The 27,573-nt window shown below is 39.9% G+C and overlaps 1 protein-coding gene across 8 annotated transcripts in view; it reads left to right on the forward strand.

The window, feature by feature from the left end:
• LOC126175652 (DNA ligase 3) overlaps positions 1-27,573 on the forward strand; it is a 644,184-nt gene that overhangs the window by 356,108 nt on the left and 260,503 nt on the right. For all 8 annotated transcript variants that reach the window (XM_049922552.1, XM_049922551.1, XM_049922546.1 and 5 more), the window contains 4 exons: positions 1,883-2,014; positions 4,651-4,730; positions 4,877-4,954; positions 6,868-7,054. In XM_049922552.1, the coding sequence (XP_049778509.1) occupies positions 1,883-2,014; positions 4,651-4,730; positions 4,877-4,954; positions 6,868-7,054 (477 nt within the window). The remainder of the gene's footprint in view (positions 1-1,882; positions 2,015-4,650; positions 4,731-4,876; positions 4,955-6,867; positions 7,055-27,573) is intronic.

A 27,573-nucleotide genomic window follows, 5' to 3' on the forward strand; every position in this document is an offset into this window, starting at 1 on the left:
GCTAAGATGTCGTCACTTAAAAGTCAACATTAACTTTAGATGTAGTGCCAACATATTTTCTAAGCTTAGTTTTTGAAGCCACAGAAAACAGCATGGCTAATTTTTCTCTTTCTCAGGTGTGTTTTTCTAAACCCTTACTTCTTCAGCAGCCAACAGATACGACAGGTCAATGTCCTTTAAAGTTTATGGGTCTCCCCTTTTCGTGGAAAGATCTATGGCAAGAACAAATTACTTAGAAATGCAAAATGACTTCATTTTAATGTAAGAAAGCATTCCACAACACTTTGACAAATTGATTTCTGATATTACCTGCACACCATTATTTCAGGACACTGGTCTGAAAGCTGTGAAGTGTAAGATCATGCTCATTGTCAGTAGCCTTATGAGTGACCAAACTTTACTCCATGTGGTTTTTATCTTTGGGGCTACATATGATTATGGGATTGCCTCATTTACATCTTATACTCTTGAAGATTTGCTCCAAAAATTTTTTGAGGCTGGGAGTTCAATAACTAGGGGATGATGTAGGAAGGAAAAAACTGCCATTTCTTATATTTGCCTATATAGTGCCCATATTGAATGTATAAAATCTTGACATTTTGTCTGTTTTCTGAGGATTTCAAATGAGCTGTTAGTGAAGTAAGTGAGTTTTTGATGAGGTATTTGTATAAAGTGGAAAAAAAGTAGTCATGAAGCAGAAAGTTTCTCGGATGTTTTGTTAGTACAGGACATGTAAGAGTATATAAAGAAACTTGTCAAAATGGAATTTTGTCACTGATTAGATTAGATTAGGTTAATTATTCATTCCACAGACCCACAAGCTCATAATTATCCTACACGGTATCATGAGAGTTATTCAGCATGAGAAACTAGTGTTTTGGGAAGGTCATTTTATATATGCACATAGGAACTGATGTGGCATGGAAGCTATAGTGAACCTTTCTGGTATTATATTCCCTTAGAATTTACTGAAACTGTGCAATTTACATCATTCATAGCAGCCTTTGTAAATATCAAATGTTTCTGAGCTATTGTTCATATCTTAAAAGATCATCAAAACATATTATGTATTGTACTTCTTAGCTGTGTAACTGTTCTTACATGTGCAACCAACTCTTTTCTCTCTTCTACTATTGAAAAATACATAACAGACAACCACTTACAGCAAAAAGCATAAACAGCACTCATGAAGTTTTATCACCCTGAAGAAAATACAGTTAGGTAACAATACTTTGTTTGAAGTTAGAATGTCTGCAGGCATGGTGCACCCTGAAATATCTGCACCGCAGGACAATACCACACTGCTAGAGAAACAAAAGTAATAATTTCCTTCATTTTAAGGGAAACGCCTTTGTCAGTTAATGCTGAGTTGGTGGTATCATACAAAAACAATGCCCCATAATGTGACACCATGGATAGGTAACACAGAAGATTCCAGTGTGGTCAGGTAAGCTGGAATGACAGTGTGTCAGACGTCTCTCTGCACCATTTTGAATCGGTAGCCCACTGCCAAGATGGGGGTCTGTGATATGAAATGGCCAATAGCATATGCTTGGGATACATCACAGAAAATCACAATTATTATAACATCTTGAGTTAAAACTGTATCTTCAGTCCAGTGGTTTATATATCCTTTCTGCATACTCTGAATTTCCTGTTATTGTTAAGATTATCACAGTCCAACCAGATTATGATTTATTTGGTTGTAACTATTTTGTCTGTGTCAGAATAGTTTGTAATTTTTTAGTGACAAACCAGAACAATTTCTTAACAAATCTGAAAATATGTTTTGACATTTACTTACACATTATGACTAAACTATAGAATTAATACAAAAATTTTGCATACATGTTGTATTCACTGTTTCAAATCTTTTTTCAAGATTTTGCATGCTGACCAAGATGAAATGTTGGAAGACTTAGAACAAGGAGATGTGGCTGAAACAGTTCGTATCTTCTTTGAACGCAGCACCCACCTGCAGCCTACGAAAAAGAGTACATTATCTTTATATGATGTAAGCACAGATATAGATTTTAGTACAGCAAAGACTTTACAGTATTTTGAAGTAATATATTTAACAAATGGTACCTATGTGCAGTTGTATTCATGACTGCTTCTCTAAAGCAGAAGTTAAAATGATATGACTGAAACACATTAAAGAGAGCAGAAAGATGCTTTGACAGTTATGTTTCCAAAGCTAAGATGTTGATACAACTTATAAATTTATAGTGCACAGCTGTAGGGGGGAATAAAACTGACGTGTAATGATCTAAAATATAAAATGTAATGATGGTATTATATATCACATCAGTATTCTCTTTAATCTTGACCAGTTAATATTTGGTTTCTTCACATCTGCTGATTTACTTACTTGCAGTAAGTTACATTAATGTGCAATCTCTCAACTTCATACATGTGGTCTATCCTCTTGTTTTATAGTTGAACTCACAATAATTTTATGAAAATTCTTGCTGTTTCTGTGGTTTTTCTGTTGTTCAATAATGTTAAAAATGTTACATGTGAAGAAACAGTTTTGTTCATAATGTTTCTGAAACATTCATTTTATGTTCTGTAAAATACCTCCTGCAAAATGTGCAGGCAATAAATTCATACAAAGCAATGGAGATAATTGAATGAGTAAAACTTGGGAAAAATCTGTATTAATTCATAATTTTGTGATTAATGACATAAAGTTGGCAGTGATAGGTTCAAAACACTCACCATTCAGCAATAACTGCAGAAAAAAAAATTTGGTAGGAAGGGGTGCTGCCCAACTAAATAAATGCAGCATCAACTGCTGTACTACAGTAAGACACTAGCTTGTTGTACTGATCCTACAGTCAAAGGTAACACCTCATAACTGTAGAGTTAACCAAGGAGTAAATACAAGAGAGAAGAAATCCAAGCAACAGAACTCGGGAAACATGGAAGAATATTGGAATACTGCATATTATAAGGGACAGTAAAATGAAATTGAAACAGACAGAAAAAAGTAAGTATAAACTGTTTATTATTTAGAAAGTAATCTCCATAACTGATAGTAGAGTAACTATGACAAAATGGTCTGTGCCTTCATGGAAAAATGGTTGTGGCTGCTTATAGAACCATGATTGTATCCAGTCATGCACATCTTCATTTGAAGCAAATCAGCAGCCACAAAGGTCTTTCTTTAGGGCCCCAAAAATGTGGGAACGACACAGAGAGAGCTTGGGACTTAGGATGTGAAAAGGCTTACAAGGAAAATTTATGCAGTATACTCAAAACACAAAGTTCACTGCAGAAGTTTCATTGGGAAGCCCTTACACATCCTCCATATGGTTTCAATCTCTCCTCATCCAATTTCCACATTTTTTGAGCCATGGATGACATTTCTGGCCATTGATTTACTTTGTATTATGTGGTGCACACTTGCATACAATCGTGATTACCTGGATAACTGCAAACATTTTTACGTGAGGGCACTGGCCATCGTGTCTCACAGTGAGATAAGTAGCAGTTATGGCAATTACTTGTGAAATAATAAACAGTTTACTTACTTTTTTCCCTTTTGTCTCATTTTCCTTTGACAGCCCCCTACAAAAGAGAACAATGTTTAAAATATTATAATTCTGGATATAAAATACTGTGTATGTTGATAAATAGTTAAGATGTGATTATTATTTGTTAACTATTAATTTAGGCATTATTTCTTGCAACAAAGCAATTAAATTGTTAAAGAAAATGCAAGTGAGTTTTCAAAAGAAATGAACAAATCTCCTATAAATTACAACAAGCTGTTCAACATACAAAAGGTGAAACCATTGTCATCCTGAAGGCTGATTTGAACACCACAGTGCTAGGTATGGTCCAACTGCAGGTGGTATGCCTATCCTTTGAAATGACGTAACCAGCCTGTTATAGGGGGACCTACAGTTTAATGTGGACTCTGAACCATACTGCAACATGTCATTTTTCAGATTAACAAATATTGCCAGAGGTGAAAGAAATGATAGATATTAGATAAAAATCCTGACTTACTGGGATCAAACCCAAGAGCTTTGGATCTGTAGTCGAACACTTCACCACTAACAAAGCCATCCTCTGTGTAACATATTTGCCATAATTTGTTAGACATTGATCTTAGCATAACACTGTCACACATATGGCCTCCCATGTGTCAACAACAAAGTCTAGAACAATGAGATGGTTGCTGTTTGCATCTCACAGTAGCTGTCTGTACATCTTTCCAGAAAACACTTATGCTGAAATGGTGAATGAAAATTCCTAGATTAAATGTGAGAGCAGAACAGGAGAAAAGTAAAAATATTCCTTGGAGTTGGTGTGCATTGGACTGTGTATCATTGTTGATTGTTGTGAAAGAAAAAAAGAATTTTATGAAGTAATGCAGCATCAGTCTACATCAATTGCTGTAGATTGCAGAGCACATCATGTTGACGGTAGAAGAGACAGTACGTGTTCTCAAAAAACCGTGCCCCTGTGGATCTGGTCTTAATGTGATTTCTCATTTCTGCTAATGCATTGATTGATGTATGTTTGTTTTGTGCTGTGACATAGAATCAGATTTTTTTAACATATTAAACTTTTTTTGAATGTTAAGAGTTTGTGTAATTTAATTTTCATTCCTAACATTGGATCATATTATGTTTATAGGTTGATGAATTTTTGGAGAAGCTTTCTACTATGACAAAGGAGGATGAACAAGCCCATCACTTCAAACAAATAGCAAAAAGGTAATGTGTATAAACTGCATTTGATGTTGCCACAAAAAAAAAGTTTCCATGTATGCAAAGTGTTTGTTCCTATGGCAACAGTATTATGATGACTCTGATAAATTATTATTTTATCTGATAAGGAAAGCTGAATTTTTTTTTTTCAGATGTACATCAAATGACTTGAAAATGATCATTCGACTAGTGAAGCATGACCTGAGAATCAATGCTGGTCCCAAACATATGTAAGTTGTCCATTTTATCAGCTGCTATTATAGTAACATCCATGTTATACAGTGTGTTAGCACACACACACACACACACACATGTAGTCTTCTGTGTATGATACTTCCATCCATTCACAAAAGTGAATGTTTAAACCATTATGCCATTCCAAGAATTTTTTTATTTGATTTGATTTTTATTGATTCCAGAAATCCTGTTGTGTGGTATTACTCATGGATATGAGAGAAGGCACAGTTGCAATGTGTATAAATATTATAATTAACTTATAAGAAAAAAAACCATTACATCAGTAGAATAAATCAGCTGAAAACTTGTGGTGTTTAAGAAGGCGTTTGACTTGATTTCGATTCACTCATGAAAGATAAATAAGTTATATCTGTAAAATAAACTAAATCGGCTATGAACGTGTGGTACATAGGAAAATGTTTAACTTTCTTACTTCAGACTGGCATTCATAATTTCTTCTTCTGTATAGAAGCAGTTCTTCTGAACCAACATATTTACATTTGCTCAAAATCCATCTCCATTTGACTTAATGTTTTTGAGTAGCTTGTTGTGTAGAACAACTCCTAGGTGCCATATACTTAAGAGTCCCTTGCATAGCTCTTGACTAATTGTAGACATGTCTTTGGAATGACAGGTCTGATGATGGTGGATATTTTCATTTATTTATTTGTAAAAATATGTCAATTTTCATGAATAAAATGCACTTTTTTATTCATGTAAGTACAGAGCACTGGCAGGATAATAAGCTCCAGAAAGAGATGTTTAGTGGTGGAGGGGGGTGGCTTTCATCTCCTGATCTTGACTATTATATTCTGCATAGTAAGCATCTCTGTGATAGAGATGCTTCAAAATAGGATGCAATGTGAGAGTACAGAATATACAAGTGCAAAGTATGCATGTTTTAGTGTTATGATATCACAAACTTCATTCAGGACATTAATTGTATAACCCAAAATTACTCAGTCTATTTATTATCTTGTTAATAAATCTAGATCTCACTATAGTGTATGATCTATTCAACTCTGAAGAAATAATTTTTACTTACTTAACCTCGTCTGATTAGGGTCATTAGCCCTTCTTTTATATAAGAACAGGATTTCACAGAGACAGTATCTCATTTACATCCTAGTTACCTGTGAAATAACAGTTTTAGTATGACAAATGGTATTAAAATGATTAGTGTGTCTGTAGTGACAATGTGAGTAAATAATACTGACTATGAACTAATGAAAATATTACAAAAAGGATAGATTCATGCTCAATGTGTAGTTGAGGTGCCGAGTCAGAGAGAGGCACAACAAAAAGACTGCTAAACAATTAAGCTTTTGGCCACCACACACACACACACACACACACACACACACACACACACACACACACACACACACACACACACACCACCCCGTGCGCACGCCCACTCTCACGGGTGTGGGCTCACTGGCTATAGGCCCACAGACCTAATAATCATTCCCACCCCTTTCCCCACCCCTCGGATGTAGTAACTGGCTTAACAAGAAGATCTTAAAACAAAGTGTAGGCTGATTTGAAACTTCCTGGCAGATTTAAACTAAGTGATGGAGAATAGCCCATGATATCTCTTCATCCAAAAGTGCTAGTCCTGCAAGATATGCATAGGAATTTTTGGAATGTAGGAGATGAGGTAGTGGCCAAAGTAAGGCTGTGAGGGTGGGTTGTGAATCGTGCTTGGATAGTTAAGTCAGTAGAGCACTTGCTCGTCAAAGGCAAAGATCCCATAGTCGAAGTCCCTGTGGCACATAGTTTTAATATGCCAGGAAGTTTCAACAATACCTTAAACTTTCAGCAGAGGCTAGATTAATGAGAAGCAAATTCTGTTCAAGAAAGCTAAATATCTTTAGAATTTAAATTAATGTGGTGTTACTTTCAGCCTTGATGCAGTTCATGCTGATGCCTATCAGGCATTCCAGATGTCACGTGACATCTCTTCTGTTATTGCACGTGCCACGGGTAAGAATTTTCTGCAAGGGAAAGGCGAATCTGGGAAGAAACAAGGAACTGCACCTGGTGGCATGAGTATTGGTGTTGCTTTGATGACACCTGTCTTGCCAATGCTGGTGTGTATCAATAAAATTAGTATCAAGTTAAAAATAGAAGATTAGAAAAATTATTAGCATTGGTAATTTTGCTTTGTAGGCAGATGCAAATGAAATTTACTAAATATTTTGAAAGACATAGCTTTATCTTAATCCATTTCAAACCAGCTACTGTCGCACTGGATGGGGCAGCTGGAATGCTATTTTTAACACATTTTTTAACACATTTTAAAAATTACTTTGTAACTGTGAATGCAATGAATGTCTGTGATATTTCATTTGGAATGATGGAACTTGGTTTATATAATCTGAAAATCTTATTATGAAATGTTAGCTGTAGCAGGTATGTGAAAAGTTTTACTGAATCCCTTTTTATTGCAAAGAAAATCTTGTCTGCACCATTCTTGCACATAATTGATGTGCGTGTGATATGTTTTGAAACATTGAGGCATGCAAAGAGCTACATCACAGTTTGCATTCAATGAATATATTTCTTTTTGGCATTTTTCCCTTCTTGATCTAGCTATATTCTGATAGAAAATTGTGAGCCAGAAATAAGAAAGTGACACAGTAACTAACTAAAATTTAGCTTTAACTTTGTGAAGTTCATGAACCATCAGCACCAGCCGAAGACAATGATGTCATGTATTTAAGGAATATGGCATGAATATACCACAGCTCAAGCAGGCAGGAAAAACTTGTGACTGTAAAAATGGTGGCAGTAATTGATTCAGAGGTAGTCCTCCTCTGTGGAGCTCACAGAGACATCAAAACAACTTCGTAAAAAATTGTTACAGCAAAACTAAAGCATTAGAAAGTATATGTGCAAATAAGCACTAGAAATATTGGCAGATGTCTGCAGAAACCATAAGAAATTTGTTTATGCAATTTTGCTTAATAAAACTGGATGCAAAATTGATTTTTCATCAAATAAAGGTTTCTTATCACGGTGTGGTGTTTAAACAGCAACTCATGTTGAGGGGAAGAGGGGTGGAGAAGTTGGGAGAGGAAAGAGAAGAGGCATAGTGTAAAGGAATGGGAGGATGGTGGGGTACCATAGCAGTGGTTGACGATAGGACGGGGGAGGGGGAGCTTTGGCTAGGAAGAATGTGGTGTGGGAGGAGAACAAGAAAGAGGTATTATGTGTAGGGTGAAGGGACAAACGAAAAAAAGAGGAATAATGTGTTAGGGCTGTAGAAGAAAGGAAAGCAAATCTATGAATGAACTTTCATTGCTTACTCCAAGCGCATAATGAGCTCAAAATATGTGTTGAAGAACCGTATAACTTATTTCCAATTCAGTAGAACAGATTTTGTGAGGAGAGGATGCTAAGAATAGTGATGAAATAAGCAATGACAACTCTGCTATGGACATAAAGCATTTGATCAAAGATGACTTTAGAAGCTTTAAAAATATTGATAGAGAGAATATTATTTTGCTGAATAATTAAATAAACTTTTTTCCTTGTTTAAGGCAGTGTTGTGTTATACAGGTTGGGCAAAATAAAACTGGCCTGGGAAATATGTATAAGACTGACGGGAATTGACCCTTGTTAATGAACAGAAAATGTTGAAAACCATGATATTGATGCACCAGTTTGGTTGTTGTCACATATTTGCACATAGATATCTCCCACACATCCTCTCCTGAATACTTCTCTTTGTCATTGCATTTAAGTGATGGAGAGATGCAAACATGTTTAATGACCAGTTAAATGTAACACAAAGTGGTGCTCGTGATAAAACTGCACTTGTTTATTTTTGCTTGTTAAGGGCAATTCAGGCAGAGGTGATACGATAAGCGATATGATACACGATGTGACTTGCGATATGATGCAGAAGCTACGTGCATCAATAGAGTGCATAGAAACATAGTTGAAGCAACATAACTGATTCACACTGGGATGACAGCAATAGGACACCTTTGTCTTATCGCCGAGCATAATATGAGGTGCTGATTGCTACACACAACTAGGGTCATATGATACATGGTGAGGGAAATTTCAAGTCATTTGATATGACTAAAAAAAGTATCTGTAGTTAATGTCTCAGGAAACATACTTTTCGCATAACAAATTGCAAACCACTGTTTTGGGATTTGCACATTCTTCACTATCCATCTTTTCTCATTTGATTTTGAGGAAAGTATTTAGTAAAAAATTGATTTTTCCATGTCTTATAATCTGAAATCACAGCTTTTTAATGAACTGGTTTTCTTTTTGTTACTGCCCATAGCTATTATGATACTTAACAAATAAGAAAACTCCCGGGCATATTTTGAAAAGTTTCCAGTTAAGAATGTAGTTACTGTCCAGTTTGTTAGGTGGGTTTTAGGTCATAGATTGCTGCATATTAAATGTAATAGTAATAATAGTAATAATAGTAATAATAGTAATAATAGTAATAATAGTAATAATAGTAATAGTAATAATAATAATAATAATAATAATAATAATAATAATAATAATAAGGAGGCCCGGGAAAAGAATAGGCCTCCGGTATGTTCTGCCAGTCGTAAAAGGCGACGAAAAGAACAAACCACTAATAGGGCTAACCCCCCTTTTGGTGTGATTACTTGGTTCAGGACAGAACTAAAGAAGCCTCGGACAAGCGCCGTCATGGTCGGGGACGACGCTTGAACCCTATGCCCGCCCACAATGGTAACGACACTGCTAGCCACATGGAAAATGATTTAAATCCGAATAGAGGTGTTTTGCAGGATATGCTTCCTGCAACCACCCTAGAAGGAAAACAAAGACAGAGGATGAGATGGTCAGATGAAGTAAATCGACACCTCATGTTCTGTTATTACCAAGCAACAAACCTAGGAACCAACACAACTGGATACAGACCACAAGTATACACAACATTTATTACCAGATACCCGGAATTAAAATTTTTAACAGAACAACGACTAGCTGATCAGATCCGTGTAATAATCAAAAATAACAGGATACCCCAGTCAGAATTAGAAAACATCAAACAACAAGTACAACAAATACTGGAACAAAATAATGTGCAATCAGAAGAAGAAGAAAATACAGTAATGGACTCAAACATCCCAGAGCAAACAAACAAAGACCAACACGCATCAATTAAACAATCAGAGGAAAACGAAATCTTAAGACAGCCACCAGAACAAGCACAAATAGAACACGAAGAGACACACGTGTTAGATATAGAAGAGAAATTTCAGCTGATATATATAGAATACAAAGACACAAATACAGACATTAGACCATTCTTGCATAGACCGCCAAATAACCCACAAGTCGAAACAACAATAAAAACTATCAACACAATCATACACAACAAAATAAATGAAAACACAACTATGGAAGAGTTACAACTACTGGTTTATATAGGAGCACTCACTACACTAAATATACACACTAGGCAGAGATCAGAACAAACCAACACACAGAAGAAACGCACAAAACCAGCATGGCAACACAGGTTACAGATCAGAATAGAAAAACTGAGAAAAGACATCGGACAGCTAACACAATTTATAAGAAATGAAATATCAGACAAAAAACGAAAAAGGTTAGGTAAAATCTCACAACAAGAAGCAATAGAGCAATTAGATGAAAAAAAGCAGAAATTGCAAGCATTGGCCAAACGACTTAGAAGATACAAAAAAAGTGAAAATAGAAGGAAACAAAACCAAACATTCAACACAAACCAAAAGAGATTTTACCAAACAATGGATAACACACACATTAAAATAGACAATCCACCAAACATAACAGACATGGAACACTTCTGGAGCAGCATATGGTCAAACCCGGTACAACATAACAGGCATGCACGGTGGATACAAGCAGAAACAGACGCATACAAGATGATACCACAAATGCCTGAAGTGATAATTTTGCAACATGAAGTCACCCGAGCAATTAATTCTACACACAATTGGAAAGCCCCTGGAAATGATAAAATAGCAAATTACTGGCTAAAGAAGTTCACCTCAACACATTCACATCTAACTAAGTTATTTAACAGTTACATTGCAGACCCATACACATTCCCTGATACACTTGCACATGGAATAACCTATCTGAAACCTAAAGATCAAGCAGACACAGCAAACCCAGCTAAATATCGCCCCATAACATGCCTACCAACAATATACAAAATATTAACGTCAGTCATTACACAGAAATTAATGACACATACAACACAGAACAAAATTATAAATGAAGAACAAAAAGGCTGCTGCAAAGGAGCACGAGGATGTAAAGAGCAACTGATAATAGATACAGAGGTGACATATCAAGCTAAAACTAAACAAAGGTCCCTACACTACGCATACATTGATTACCAAAAAGCCTTTGATAGTGTACCCCACTCATGGTTACTGCAGATTTTGGAAATATACAAAGTAGATCCTAAATTGATACACTTTCTAAACACAGTAATGAAAAACTGGAAAACCACACTTAATATCCAAACAAATTCAGATAACATCACATCACAGCCAATACAGATTAAGCGTGGAATATACCAAGGAGACTCATTAAGTCCTTTCTGGTTCTGTCTTGCTCTGAACCCACTATCCAACATGCTAAATAATACAAATTATGGATACAATATTACTGGAACATACCCACACAAAATCACACATTTGCTATACATGGATGATCTAAAACTACTGGCAGCAACAAATCAACAACTCAACCAATTACTAAAGATAACAGAAGTATTCAGCAATGATATAAATATGGCTTTTGGAACAGACAAATGTAAGAAAAATAGCATAGTCAAGGGCAAACACACTAAACAAGAAGATTACATATTGGATAACCACAGCGACTGCATAGAAGCGATGGAAAAAACAGATGCCTATAAATACCTAGGATACAGACAAAAAATAGGAATAGATAATACAAATATTAAAGAAGAACTAAAAGAAAAATATAGACAAAGACTAACAAAAATACTGAAAACAGAATTGACAGCAAGAAACAAGACAAAAGCTATAAATACTTATGCTATACCAGTATTGACCCACTCATTTGGAGTAGTGAAATGGAGTGACACAGACCTAGAAGCACTCAATACACTTACACGATCACAATGCCACAAATATAGAATACATCACATACATTCAGCAACAGAAAGATTCACATTAAGCAGAAAGGAAGGTGGAAGGGGATTTATAGATATAAAAAACCTACATTATGGACAGGTAGACAATTTAAGAAAATTCTTTCTAGAACGTGCAGAAACTAGCAAAATACACAAAGCAATCACTCATATAAATACATCAGCTACACCATTGCAATTTCATAACCACTTCTACAACCCTTTAGATCACATAATATCAACAGATACAAAGAAAGTAAATTGGAAAAAGAAAACACTACACGGCAAGCACCCGTATCATCTGACACAGCCACACATCGATCAAGACGCATCCAACACATGGCTAAGGAAAGGCAATATATACAGTGAGACGGAAGGATTCATGATCGCAATACAGGATCAAACAATAAACACCAGATATTACAGCAAGCATATTATTAAAGATCCCAACACCACAACTGATAAATGCAGACTTTGCAAACAACAAATAGAAACAGTAGATCACATCACAAGCGGATGTACAATACTAGCAAATACAGAATACCCCAGAAGACATGACAATGTAGCAAAAATAATACATCAACAACTTGCCATAAAACATAAACTAATAAAACAACACGTTCCCACATACAAGTACACACCACAAAATGTACTGGAGAATGATGAATACAAATTATACTGGAACAGAACGATTATAACAGATAAAACAACACCACATAACAAACCTGACATCATACTCACCAATAAAAAGAAGAAATTAACACAACTAATTGAAATATCCATACCCAACACAACAAATATACAGAAGAAAACAGGGGAAAAAATTGAAAAATACATCCAACTGGCTGAGGAAGTCAAGGACATGTGGCATCAGGATAAAGTCGACATTATCCCAATTATACTATCAACTACAGGAGTCATACCTCACAATATTCACCAGTACATCAATGCAATACAGCTACATCCAAACATATATATACAATTACAAAAATCTGTAATTATTGATACTTGTTCAATTACCCGAAAGTTCCTAAATGCAATATAACATATACCATACAGTTACAAGGAAGTCACGCTTGACCGAGGTCCGCGTCACGTTCCATTTTTAACCAGACTTAAGTCTGAGGAAAAAAAGTCAATAATAATAATAATAATAATAAACCCCGTGGAGGCCCGGGAAAAGAATAGGCCTCTGGTATGTTCTGCCAGTCGTAAAGGGCGACGAAAAGAACAAACCACTAATAGGGCTAACCCCCCTTTTAGTGTGATTACTTGGTTCAGGACAGAACTAAAGAAGCCTCGGACAAGCGCCATCATGGTCGGGGACGACGCTTGAACCCTATGCCCGCCCACAATGGTAACGACACTGCTAGCCAACTGGAAAATGATTTAAATCCGAATAGAGGTGTTTTGCAGGATATGCTTCCTGCAACCACCCTAGAAGGAAAACAAAGACAGAGGATGAGATGGTCAGATGAAGTTAATCAACACCCCATGTTCTGTTATTACCAAGCAACAAACCTAGGAACCAACACAACTGGATACAGATCACAAGTATACACAACATTTATTACCAGATACCCGGAATTAAAATTTTTAACAGAACAACGACTAGCTGATCAGATCCATGTAATAATCAAAAATAACAGGATACCCCAGTCAGAATTAGAAAACATCAAACAACAAGTACAACAAATACTGGAACAAAGTAATGTGCAATCAGAAGAAGAAGAAAACACAGTAATGGACTCAAACATCCCAGAGCAAACAAACAAAGACCAACACGCATCAATTAAACAATCAGAGGAAAACGAAATCTTAAGACAGCCACCAGAACAAGCACAAATAGAACACGAAGAGACACATGTGTTAGACATAGAAGAGAAATTTCAGCTGACATATATAGAATACAAAGACACAAATACAGACATTAGACCATTCCTGCATAGACTGCCAAATAACCCACAAGTCGAAACAACAATAAAAACTATCAACACAATCATACACAACAAAATAAATGAAAACACAACTATGGAAGAGTTACAACTACTGGTTTATATAGGAGCACTCACTACACTAAATATACACACTAGGCAGAGATCAGAACAAACCAACACACAGAAGAAACCCACAAAACCAGCATGGCAACACAGGTTACAGATCAGAATAGAAAAACTGAGAAAAGACATCGGACAGCTAACACAATTTACAAGAAATGAAATATCAGACAAAAAACGAAAAAGTTTAGGTAAAATCTCACAACAAGAAGCAATAGAGCAATTAGATGAAAAGAAGCAGAAATTACAAGCATTGACCAAATGACTTAGAAGATACAAAAAAAGTGAAAATAGAAGGAAACAAAACCAAACATTCAACACAAACCAAAAGAGATTTTACCAAACAATGGATAACACACACATTAAAATAGACAATCCACCAAACATAACAGACATGGAACACTTCTGGAGCAGCATATGGTCAAACCCGGTACAACATAACAGGCATGCACGGTGGATACAAGCAGAAACAGACACATACAAGATGATACCACAAATGCCTGAAGTGATAATTTTGCAACATGAAGTCACCCGAGCAATTAATTCTACACACAATTGGAAAGCCCCTGGAAATGATAAAATAGCAAATTACTGGCTAAAGAAGTTCACCTCAACACATTCACATCTAACTAAATTATTTAACAGTTACATTGCAGACCCATACACATTCCCTGATACACTTGCACATGGAATAACCTATCTGAAACCTAAAGATCAAGCAGACACAGCAAACCCAGCTAAATATCGCCCCATAACATGCCTACCAACAATATACAAAATATTAACTTCAGTCATTACACAGAAATTAATAACACATACAACACAAAACAAAATTATAAATGAAGAACAAAAAGGCTGTTGCAAAGGAGCACGAGGATGTAAAGAGCAACTGATAATAGATGCAGAGATGACATATCAAGCTAAAACTAAACAAAGATCACTACACATACATTGATTACCAAAAAGCTTTTGATAGTGTACCCCACTCATGGTTACTACAGATATTGGAAATATACAAAGTAGATCCTAAATTGATACAGTTCCTAAACATCGTAATGAAAAATTGGAAAACCACACTTAATATCCAAACAAATTCAAATAAGATCACATAACAGCCAATACAGATTAAGCGTGGAATATACCAAGGAGACTCATTAAGTCCTTTCTGGTTCTGTCTTGCTCTGAACCCACTATCCAACATGCGAAATAATACAAATTACGGATACAATATGACTGGAACATACCAACACAAAATCACACATTTGTTATACATGGATGATCTAAAACTACTGGCAGCAGCAAATCAACAACTCAACCAATTACTAAAGATAACAGAAGTATTAAGCAATGATATAAATATGGCTTTTGGAACAGACAAATGTAGGAAAAATAGCATAGTCAAGGGATAATGCACTAAACAAGAAGATTACATATTGGATAACCACAGCGACTGCATAGAAGTGATGGAAGAAACAGATGCCTATAAATATCTAGGATACAGACAAAAAATAGGAATAGATAATACAAATATTAAAGAAGAACTAAAAGAAAAATATAGACAAAGACTAACAAAACTACTGAAAACAGAATTGACAGCAAGAAACAAGACAAAAGCTATAAATACTTATGCTATACCAATATTGACCTACTCATTTGGAGTAGTGAAATGGAGTAACACAGACCTAGAAGCACTCAATACACTTACACAATCACAATGCCACAAATATAGAATATATCACATACATTCAGCAACAGAAAGATTTACATTAAGCAGAAAGGAAGGAGGGAGGGGATTTATCGACATAAAAAACCTACATTATGGACAGGTAGACAATTTAAGAAAATTCTTTCTACAACGAGCAGAAACTAGCAAAATACATAAAGCACTCACTCATATAAATACATCAGCTACACCACTGCAATTTCATAACCATTTCTACAACCCTCTAGATCACATAACATCAACAGATACAAAGAAAGTAAATTGGAAAAAGAAAACACTACATGGCAAGCACCCTTATCATCTAACACAGCCACACATCGATCAAGACGCATCCAACACATGGCTAAGAAAAGGCAATATATACAGTGAGACGGAAGGATTCATGATTGCAATACAGGATCAAACAATAAACACCAGATATTACAGCAAGCATATTATTAAAGATCCCAATACCACAACAGATAAATGCAGACTTTGCAAACAACAAATAGAAACAGTAGATCACATCACAAGCAGATGTACAATACTAGCAAATACAGAATACCCTAGAAGACATGACAATGTAGCAAAAATAATACATCAACAACTTGCCATACAACATAAACTAATAAAACAACACGTTCCCACATACAAGTATGCACGACAAAATGTACTGGAGAATGATGAATACAAATTATACTGGAACAGAACCATTATAACAGATAAAACAACACCACATAACAAACCTGACATCATACTCACCAATAAAAAGAAGAAATTAACACAACTAATCGAAATATCCATACCCAATACAACAAATATAAAAAAGAAAACAGGAGAAAAAATTGAAAAATACATCCAGCTGGCTGAGGCAGTCAAGGACATGTGGCATCAGGATAAAGTTGACATTATACCAATTATACTATCAACTACAGGAGTCATACCACACAATATCCACCAGTACATCAATGCAATACAGCTACATCCAAACTTAAATATACAACTACAGAAATCTGTAATTATTGATACATGTTCAATCACCCGAAAGTTCCTAAATGCAATATAACATATACCTTACAGTTAAAAGGAAGTCACTCTTGATCAAGGTCCGCGTCACTTTCCATTTTTGACCAGACATAACGTCTGAGAAAAGAAAGAAATAATAATAATATTTATTCAACATCGAATAATCAAATACAATCCCTAGAAATAATACAGTTTCAGGACATCATACAGATTATTCTTCTGAATATGTCAGTTTATAAATTACAAACTAAAGATTTGTTTGTGTTAAAAATTTTACATTTTGATGGATTTTGCATTTGGTAGTATACAATCACAATATTACAAATATTGTTTTTATCAACATTATATTAGTTGTAGGTTACTTAAAACCATGAGCTTGACACACTTATGAAGCACTTTTCATACAGATATAATACTTGTCTAGGGAATAAAAAGGGTTTTCAATTAGAATTCTTTTTTAGCTGATCTTTTAATTTGTTAGTAGGAAGGGTTGTGAGACTTTTTGGTAGAGCATTGGCTAGCTTCAGCCCAGCATGAAGTAAATTTTTTTTTCATATAAACCTGTTATGTGGCTATTTACATGATATCTAGCTGACATATCAAAATTTTTTTTAATGATGGAAGGAAAGTAATAACTCTTTCCATTCTTGTAAGAAAATATGATATATACTGAAGGCTGTCCACAAAGATATTGGCACCTCACATGATGCTGTTGCCACCCACTATGGTCTCCTATGTAGAATGTGGAGCTTCTCCATGTTTCTCTTTTTTGTATGCTGCCAAACCTGAAAATGAAAAGCTTCGTGAAATGAAAACTCACTGGAACTGATGATGCTGACTGGATGTTTTCTCAGTTATGCTCACTGTTTTTGGGAAACTGGTGTAAAGGAGACCAGAAGCTCAATTACTGTTACTTCTGAATGAACAGCTGGATGAAGCAATGGAGACAGGATAAGGCACAATAACATCCTCTCCAGAATACTTCAATGTTATAACTGAAACAGAAAAGTGATTTGTTGCTTGTTGTTTGGTGAGTCATGTCACACACTGTATCATATATTGTATCTTTCCAGCAGGATCCCAATTGTCACACCAATAAGTGTTGCATCACAGTGTCCTTTATTGCACTGTGTCGTATAGCATATTGTATCATCCCTGTGTGAACCATACCATATGTAAAGCATAATTTGTGGAAAATGTGTGTGGAACTATTTGTGCAAGCATTTAAGACTAGAAGTATTTTGGCAAAACCTCCAGCAAACTCATAAATGTAACATGTAGTGGTAAAACAGCACAAAATGGGCTCTGCAGCTAATAAATTTCTGTCATCTTCCACGATGTTCATTAGCAAGAGTCAATCTCATCTCTGCCTTCTTGTAAATATTATCAGGTCTGGTTTCATTTTGTCCACCCTGTACCATTATCTGCTTAGTATGATATTAGACTGTGCATTTGAGAGTGCACATGCGCAGACATAATACACTGGTCTTGAAATTTGTTTTTCCACAACAAAGATAAAGTAAACAATACATTTTACTTCACCATTGTTAAGTAATGTCACACTGTTTATCTAGTGTTGGGCAGATGCTATAGATATAATGTAAAGAAATATCATTTATCACCATTACAGTATCCGGAGCTGTTTTGAAGCCATTGTAGGAGACTTCAGTAGCTAAGGCATTTTAAGTAAAATCGAAGAACAATTAACCTAAATGTCATGTGACTGGTGGACCATTTTCTGCCTTCACATACATAATCCAACACAAAAGATATGAGACAATTACTGGAAATTAGTATTCTTACCAGGTGGTCATCTTCAAAATTAGACTCATTTAAATTCCCACACATCCGCATTGGTTCCTTCCCCACCTCAAAACATTTCTGTATGTATGGTCCATAATGGAAAGCAGTAAAAGCAGTTTGGTTTCTAAGGTTTATGTTATTATCTGTATAGCCCAACAATAGACTGAACCCATTGCCCTTGTACCTTCAGCTCACTACTTTCTTTATTCCTGGAACTTTGGTGTGGCTGTAGGGGCTCATGTGGCACATTAGCCTTGGCACTCTAAATAGATGGACAAGACACTTGATGGACAATGCTAAACCTCAGCAGAGCTTTGCCAGCAGCAATTGCAGCACAGTCTCGAAATGCTTTTTACACCCAAACATCCAGAATTCAGACTCTCAGATTGGTACCAAATGTTTTGTGATGATAGTCAACCAAAACATTTAGTTCAAGCTGTGTGCTGTCAGCCACTAGAACATGCTTAAATGGTAATTAAAAGTAACACTAGAACTATGGAGTATAGGAAAAGCGTATCCGAGAGCTGCTAACATGGAGATCTCTGGTAGGTGTGTTGGTAGTGTGTCAGATGCTCATACTACAGTTCTTGAGTTCAAAACCCACCAATGGCAAATTTTTTTTAACAGTTTACGTTTTAAGTTGTTATATGAGAGGACCTCCACATGAGCCATGGACCTTGCCGTTGGTGGGGAGGCTTGCGTGCCTCAGTGATACAGATAGCTATACTGTAGGTGCAATCACAATGGAGGGGTATCTGTTGAGAGACCAGACAAACATGTGGTTCCTGAAGAGGGGCAGCAGACTTTTCAGTAGTTGCAGGGGCAACAGTCTGGATGATTGACTGATCTGGCCTTGTAACACTAACCAAAACGGCCTAGCTGTGCTGGTACTGCAAATGGCTGAAAGCAAGGGAAACTAAAGCCATCATTTTTCCCGAGGCATGCAGCTTTACTGTACGGTTAAATGATGATGGCATCCTCTTGGGTAGAATATTCCGGAGGTAAAATAGTCCCCCATTTGGATCTCCAGGCGGGGATTACGCAGGAGGTCGTTGTTATCAGGAGAAAGAAAACTGGCGCTCTACAGATCGGAGCGTGGAATGTCAGATCCCTTAATCAGGCAGGTAAGTTAGAAAATTTAAAAAGGGAAATGGATAGGTTAAAGTTAGATATAGCGGGAATTAGTGAAGTTCAGTGGCACGGGAACAAGACTTCTGGTCATAAATACTTCTGGTTATAATTAAAAAATCAAATAGGGGTAATGCAGAAGTAGGTTTAATAATGAATAGGAAAATAGGAATGCAGGTAAGCTACTACAAACAGCATGGTGAATGCATTATTGTGGCCAAGATAGATACGAAGCCCATGCCTACCATAGTAGTACAAGTTTATATGCCAACCGGCTCCACAGATTATGAAGAGATTGATGAAGTGTATGATGAGATAAAAGAAATTATTCAGATAGTGAAGGGAGATGAAAATTTAATAGTCATTGGTGACTGGAATTCGATAGGGGGAAAAAGGAAGAGAAGGAAACATAGTAGATGAAAATGGAATGGGAGTTAGGAATGAAAGAGGAAGCCGCCTGGTAGAATTTTGCACAGAGCAAAACTTAGTGACAGATTACACTTGGTTCAAGAATAATAAAAGAAGGTTGTATACATGGAAGAAGCCTGGAGATACTGGAAGGTCATAGATAGATTATATAATGGTAAGACAGAGATTCAGGAACCAGGTTTTAAATTGTAAGACATTTCCAGGGGCAGATGTGGACTCTGACCACAGTCTATTGTTTATGAACTGTAGATTAAAACTGAAGAAACTGCAAAAAGGTGGGAATTTGAGGAGATGGGACCTGGATAAACTGAAAGAACCAGAGGTTGTAGAGAGTTTCAGGGAGAGCATTAGGGAACGATTGACAAGAATGGGGGAAAGAAATACAGTAGAAGAAGAATGGGTAGCTTTGAGAGACCAAATAGTGAAAGTAGCAGAGGATCAAGTAGGTAAAAAGACGAGGGCTAATATAAATCCTTGGGTAACAGAAGAGATATTGAATTTAATGGATGAAAGGAGAAAATATAAAAATGCAGTAAATGAAGCAGGCAAAAAGGAATACAAACATCTCAAAAATGAGATCGAGAGGAAGTGCAAAATGGCTAAGCAGGGATGGCTAGAGGGCAAATGTAAGGATGTAGAGGCTTATCTCACTAGGGGTAAGATAGATACTGCCTGCAGGAACATTAGAGAGACCTTTGGAGAAAAGAGAACCACTTGTATGAATATCAAGAGCTCAGATGGAAACCCAGTTCTAAGCAAAGAAGGGAAAGCAGAAAGGTGGAAGGAGTATATAGAGGGTCTATACAAGGGTGATGTTCTTGAGGACAATATTATAGAAATGAAAGAGAATGTAGACGAAGATGAAATAAGAGATGATACTGCGTGAAGAGTTTCACAGAGCACTGAAAGACCTAAGTCAAAATAAGGTCCCCCTGCGGGTTCGGGGGTAAGAATAGGCCCGCGGTATTCCTGCCTGTCATAAGAGGCGACTAAAAGGAGTCTCAAATGTTTCGGCTTTGTGATGGTCCCCTCTCGGGTTTGACCTCCATCTTTCTAAATTATTCCGAAGAGCGAGCCAATTGGGGAAGGGCGCCTTACATGGTGCACTGTATCTGTCGTGCATTGAGACCTTTAGCTGACATTTTCGTCGTTGCAATGGTGTCCCGCTCATTTTCCATCTCTTGGGCGAGGATACTTCCCTGGGTACGATTACCACGCTGCACTCTGCAAGGTTGCTTTTAACTGCAACGACGACCTTGGACTTTCTTGCACCTAAGATCCAGTACGGTAGCCAGTCCATTGTGGTGGGGCCGCCATGTACCCTGTTGGTTGTAGCCCCCTGACAACACAGGGATCACTCTACTGATGCCTGTGCTGTTAACTCCCCATGTATGCCAAGGAGTAGATGCCCATCTCCCTGGGGCATCAGGACTCCCGGCAATGGCCATCCTGCCAGGTGGCTATTGCTGTGGCTGGGTGGTGCCCATGGGGAGGGCCCTTGGTCGGAGTTGGTGGGATCAGGGCGGATGACCCGCAATGAAGCGTGGTACATCATCTCTTGCTGGTGGGCCTCCACCAGCAGTCTCTAAGCGATCGAGGTCTAACCTCAATGGAAAGAAATTTGATCAGAGATAATTTCCCTCCCTGGCCACTCCATGGGAGGAACGTATGGCAAAAGAAGGCAGTGGAGAATATTCACCCCGGTTCCTTGTGTGTATGCGAGTTGATGGGGAATCGTTTATGTCAACCAAGCCCCAGTTTTTTGTGGAGCATTTAGAGGACAAGTTCGGGGAGGTGGAGGGGTTGTCGAAAATGCGCTCTGGTTCAGTACTCATCAAAACAGCATCCTCTGCCCAGTCACGGAGGTTGCTCAATTGTGACAAGTTGGGGGATGTTTCCGTTAGCATCACGCCGCATAAGAGTCTCAACATGGTCCAGGGTATTATATTCCACAGGGATCTTCTTCTGCAGTTCGACGATGAACTACGAGCCAACCTAGAACGACGAGGTGTTCACTTCGTCCGGTGCGTCTATCGGGGTCCGAGGGATAATCAGGTAGCCACCGGTGCCTTCATCTTGGCCTTCGAAGGTGATGTTTTACCCGAAAAGATCAAGGTGATGGTTTACCGTTGTGATGTGAAGCGATATATCCCTCCTCCGATGCGGTGTTTTAAATGCTGGAAGTTCGAGCACGTCATCTCGCTGTACTTCCGGCATCACGTGTCGGGATTTTGGACGTCCTTCGCATCCCGATACTCCATGTGCCCCGCCTCCTATCTGTGTTAACTGCGGAGAACACCATTCCCCCTGCTTGCCAGACTGTAGGATATTGCAGAAAGAAAGGAAGATAATGGAATATAAGACCCTGGACCGCCTGACCTACCCTGAGGCTAGACGGAAATATGAGAGGCTCCATCCTGTGGCAATGACGTCAACCTACGCCGCTGCTGCAACGACGGTTCTCCCATCATCACGAATCGGCTCTAAGATCAGTCAGCATCCACCAGCCCCCTTGCTTGTGGGGGCACTTCACAACCTGTTGCTCCTGCTCCATCTACTTCAGGAGCAACACCCCCCAAACCATCGGGGACATCAGTTCCCCCTTCCCAGCCAGAGAAGAGTAAGACTTCTTCGGCTACTCTCGCAAGGAAGGGGTCCCTTGGGGACCTGCCTTCCCAAGTTCCGACCAGTGGCACAGCAGACACCCGCAAGTGGCTCAAACAACCACCAGTCCCTGGTTGTAAGGCCTCACGGTCGTCCTCCATCCCTGAGACTGACCCTGTGCAGCCCTCCAAGCCCTCCAGGCCTGAACCACCGAAGGCACAACGATAGAAACAGAACCAGAAGAAAGTCCCCAAAAATACCAACATTTCGGTGGCACCCGTCCCCCCACTTCCTACAAGCTCTGCGTCTGAGGACGAGGTGGAGATTCTGGCGTCCGCTGAGGACCTCGATCTCGCCGATCCTTCAGACGCCATGGCAAGCACTGGCACAGGTGCTCAGTCGGAGGCAGCAGGTGACCCAGCGGCGTAATCTGCCTTCCCAGTCCCGTCACGCCTTTCTCAGACATGGACAATACCATCCTCCAGTGGAACTGCAGCAGTTTCTTCCAACATCTAGCTGAGCTGCGCCAACTTATCAGCCTTCACCCTTTCTTCTGCATTGCACTTCAGGAAACATGGTTTCCACCAATGCGAACCCCCGCCCTCCGTGGCTATCGGGGTTATTATAAAAACCGGGTAGCTTATGAAAGGGTGTCTGGTGGCGTCTGCATCTATGTCCTTAACTCTCTCCACAGTGAGTCTGTCCCTCTACATACAACTTTAGAGGCTGTCGCTGTTCGGGTGTGGCCGCGACAGGCTGTTACTGTCTGCAGTCTTTACCTTCCACCGGAGGGTGATGTTGCGCAGCATGTCCTGGCTGTGCTGATAGCCCAATTGCCGCCACCTTTCTTGTTACTGGGCGACTTTAACGCCCATAACCCTCTGTGGGGTGGGTCAGTGGCAACAGGTCGAGGCGCCACTATTGAGCATTTATTGGCGCAGCTCTATCTCTCAATCTTAAATGACGGTGCCTCCACACACTTCAGTGTGGCGCATGGCACATACTCCGCCATTGACCTATCACTCTGTAGCTCTAGCCTCTTACCGTCTGTCCAATGGGGTGTGCATGACGACCTGTGTGGTAGTGACCATTTTCCAATCTTTCTGTCACTGCCACGGCGCCACTCTTCTAGGCACCCCAGCAGATGGGCTATGAATAAGGCTGACTGGGACTTGTTTTCCTCCACTGCTGCTATTGAGCCTCTCTCTCGTGATGACATTGATTCGGTGGTTCAATCGGTCACCACCGGCATCGTTACTGCCACCGAATCTGCCATTCCCCGTTCTTCTGGGTCCCCTCGGCGGAGGGCTGTGCCTTGGTGGTCGCCTGAGGTCGCTGAAGCGATTAAAGATCGCCGGCGGGTGCTCCAGCGTCACAAGCGACATCCCTCCATAGACCACCTTATCGCCTTCAAACGGCTGCGTGCGCGAGCCCGCCTCCTTATCCGCCAAGGCAAGAAGGAGTACTGGGAGCGGTATGTGTCCACCATTGGCCTCCATGTCACTCCATCGCAGGTCTGGGCGAAGATTCGACGCGTCTACGGCTATCGGACCTCTGCCAGCGTCCCTGTGCTCTCACTGAATGGAGCAGTTTGTATAGACTCCGACGTCATTGCAAGCCGCTTGGCAGAGCATTTTGCTATGAGTTCCACTTCTGCAAATTATCCCCTGGCCTTCAGCTTCATTAAAGAGCGGATGGAACGTCGGAGCCTTTCGTTTCGCACCCACCATCCAGAATCGTACAATGTTCCATTCAGTGAGTGGGAATTCCGCAGTGCCCTTGCCGCTTGTTCTGATACCGCTCCTGGACCAGATAGCATCCACTGCCAGATGCTGAAACACATCTCAGTGGACTGCCAGCGACGGCTCCTCGACCTTTACAACCGTATTTGGGTCGAGGGTGAGTTCCCGTCGCAATGGCGGGCAAGTATCGTTATCCCCATTCTGAAACCAGACAAGAACCCTTTGGAGGTGGTCAGCTACCACCCCATTAGCTTCACCAACGTTCTTTGCAAGCTTCTCGAACGGATGGTGAGCCGGCGCTTGACTTGGGTACTGGAGTCGTGGGGCCTTCTGGCTCCGTCTCAGGGTGGGTTCCGTAAAGGCCGCTCCGCCACCGACAATCTGGTGAGCCTGGAGTCGGCCATCCGTACTGCCTTTGCCCGCCGTCAGCACCTGGTTGCTGTCTTTTTCGACATGCGGAAGGCGTCCGATACGACATGGCGTCATCACATCCTTTCTACGCTTCATGAATGGCGTCTTCGGGGCCCTCTGCCGATCTTTATCAGAAATTTTCTGTCGTATTGTACCTTCCGTGTGCAAGTCGCAGCCTCATATAGTTCCACCCACGTCCAGGAGAACGGTGTGCCACAGGGTTCTGTTTTAAGTGTCTGCCTGTTTTTAATAGCCATTATCGGGCTCGCTGCGGTCATGGGAAATTCTGTCTCTGCTTCCCTGTATGCTCACGACTTCTGCCTTTATTACAGCTCTACTGGCATTGCAGCTGTTGAACGTCAGCTACAGGGTGCTATCCGCAAGGCGCAGTCTTGGGCTGTAGCTCATGGGTTCCAGTTTTCGGCAGCCAAGACCTGCGTTATGCATTTCTGCTGGCGACGCACTGTCCACCCGGAGCCGCGGCTTTATCTTGCCGGCGAACTTCTTTCAGTGGTGGAATCACTCAGGTTTTTGGGGGTGGTTTTCGATGCCCGGTTGACTTGGCTGCCTTATATCCGGCAGCTTAAACAGGCATGTTGGCGGCATCTAAACGCTCTGAGATGCTTGAGCCACACCCGCTGGGGCGCCGACCGATCTACCCTGTTGCGGCTCTACCAGGCATTAATCCAGTCCCGTCTGGATTATGGGAGCCTGGCTTATGGCTCAGCATCCCCCTCTGCGTTGAGGGTGCTGGACCCAATACTACACAGCGGGATCCGACTTGCCACTGGTGCCTTCCGCACCAGCCCTGTGGACAGCATCCTTGTTGAGGCAGATGTCCCTCCACTGCGGTTACGACGCCAACAATTACTGGCTGCTTATGCTGCCCATGTTTTTAGCTTGCCCAGGCATCCAAATTACCGTGTCCTGTTCCTGCAGTCAGTTGTCCATCTGCCAGACTGTCGGCCCCGGTCGGGTTGTCTGATCGCCGTACGTGTCAAGGAGCTTCTCTGCGGGCTTGGGTTTTTCCCTGTTCCACCTCCTTTCCGGGCACCTCTGCATACACCCCCGAGGTGTGTTCCTCGCCCTTGCCTTCGGCTCGACTTGGCACAGGGCTCGAAGCACTCGGTCCCTCCAGAGGCCTTCCGACGCTGCTTTTATTCCATCCTGGCCACGTATCAGGGCTCTGGAATTGTTTACACCGACGGTTCGATGGTTGCTGGTTGTGTCGGGTATGCGCTAACTCTAGGGGGCCATTCCGAACAATGGTCCTTGGCGGCTGGATGCAGCGTTTACACTGCTGAGCTGGTCGCCATCTTTCGTGCCCTAGAGTATATCCGCTCCTGCTCAGGTGAGTCCTTCGTTATCTGTAGCGATTCCCTGAGCAGTTTACGAGCTCTCGACCAGTGTTTTCCTCGTTCTCGTCTGGTGATGGCTATCCATGAGTCCCTGCATACTCTTGCGCATTGCGGCCGCTCTGTGGTCTTTGTGTGGACGCCCGGGCATGTCGGTATCCCAGGCAATGAAAATGTTGACCGCCTGGCCAAACAGGCCACCAGTGAACCCACTCTAGACATTGGCCTACCGGAGACTGATTCGAGGGCAGTCCTCCGCCGCAAAGTTATCTCGCTTTGGGACGCTGAATGGTGCGGTCTGGCCACCCCTAACAAACTCCATGCCGTCAAGGAGACGACGACTGTGTGGAGTCTCTCGCAAGGAGTCTGTCATCCTCTGCCGACTGCGTATTGGGCACACGCAGATGACCCACGGCCACTTATTGTGCCGTGAGGTCCCTCCTCTCTGTCGCTGTGGCTCGGCATTGACAGTGGTCCATATTTTGTTGGACTGTCCACTTTTATCTGTGCTCAGGCAGTCGTTTGCACTGCCTGACTCACTCCCTGCCCTTTTAACCAATGACTCTGCTATGGCTGACTTAGTTTTACGTTTTATTCGCACATGGGGTTTTTGTTATTTAATCTGAGTGTTTCTGTTTTATTTTGTTGATTCTGGCCTTTGGCCTACGATATTAAACTAAGTTTTTTAATGTGTTTTCGGTGGTTGGCTTTTCCTTTTTTTTTTTAATTCCTATGGTCGGCCAACCACAGTCACACTCCGTGTGATTTTATTTCGTTTTGTCTGGTCCTTGTCTATGTTTCTTTTGTTCTGTGTCGTCTGTCTCCTATTTTGTTGAACATTCTTTTTTTTTTTTATTCTCTGTGGGTATTTTTAGTATTTTGGAAAAAGGGACCGATGACCTCTGCAGTTTGGTCCCTTTAATCCTTAAACCAACCAACCATCAAAACAAGGCCCCGGGAGTAGACAACATTCCATTAGAACTACTGACAGCCTTGGGAGAGCCAGGCCTAAGAAATCTCTACCATCTAGTGAGCAAGATGTATGAGACAGGCAAAATACCCTCAGACTTCAAGAATAATATAATAATTCCAATCCCAAAGAAAGCAGGCGTTGACAGATGTGAAAATTACCGAACAATCAGTTTAATAAGTCACGGATGCAAAATACTAACGCGAATTCTTTACAGACGAATGGA

This window comes from Schistocerca cancellata, chromosome 3 (genome assembly GCF_023864275.1).
Source record: "Schistocerca cancellata isolate TAMUIC-IGC-003103 chromosome 3, iqSchCanc2.1, whole genome shotgun sequence".
In the NCBI taxonomy this organism is placed as follows: domain Eukaryota; kingdom Metazoa; phylum Arthropoda; class Insecta; order Orthoptera; family Acrididae; genus Schistocerca; species Schistocerca cancellata.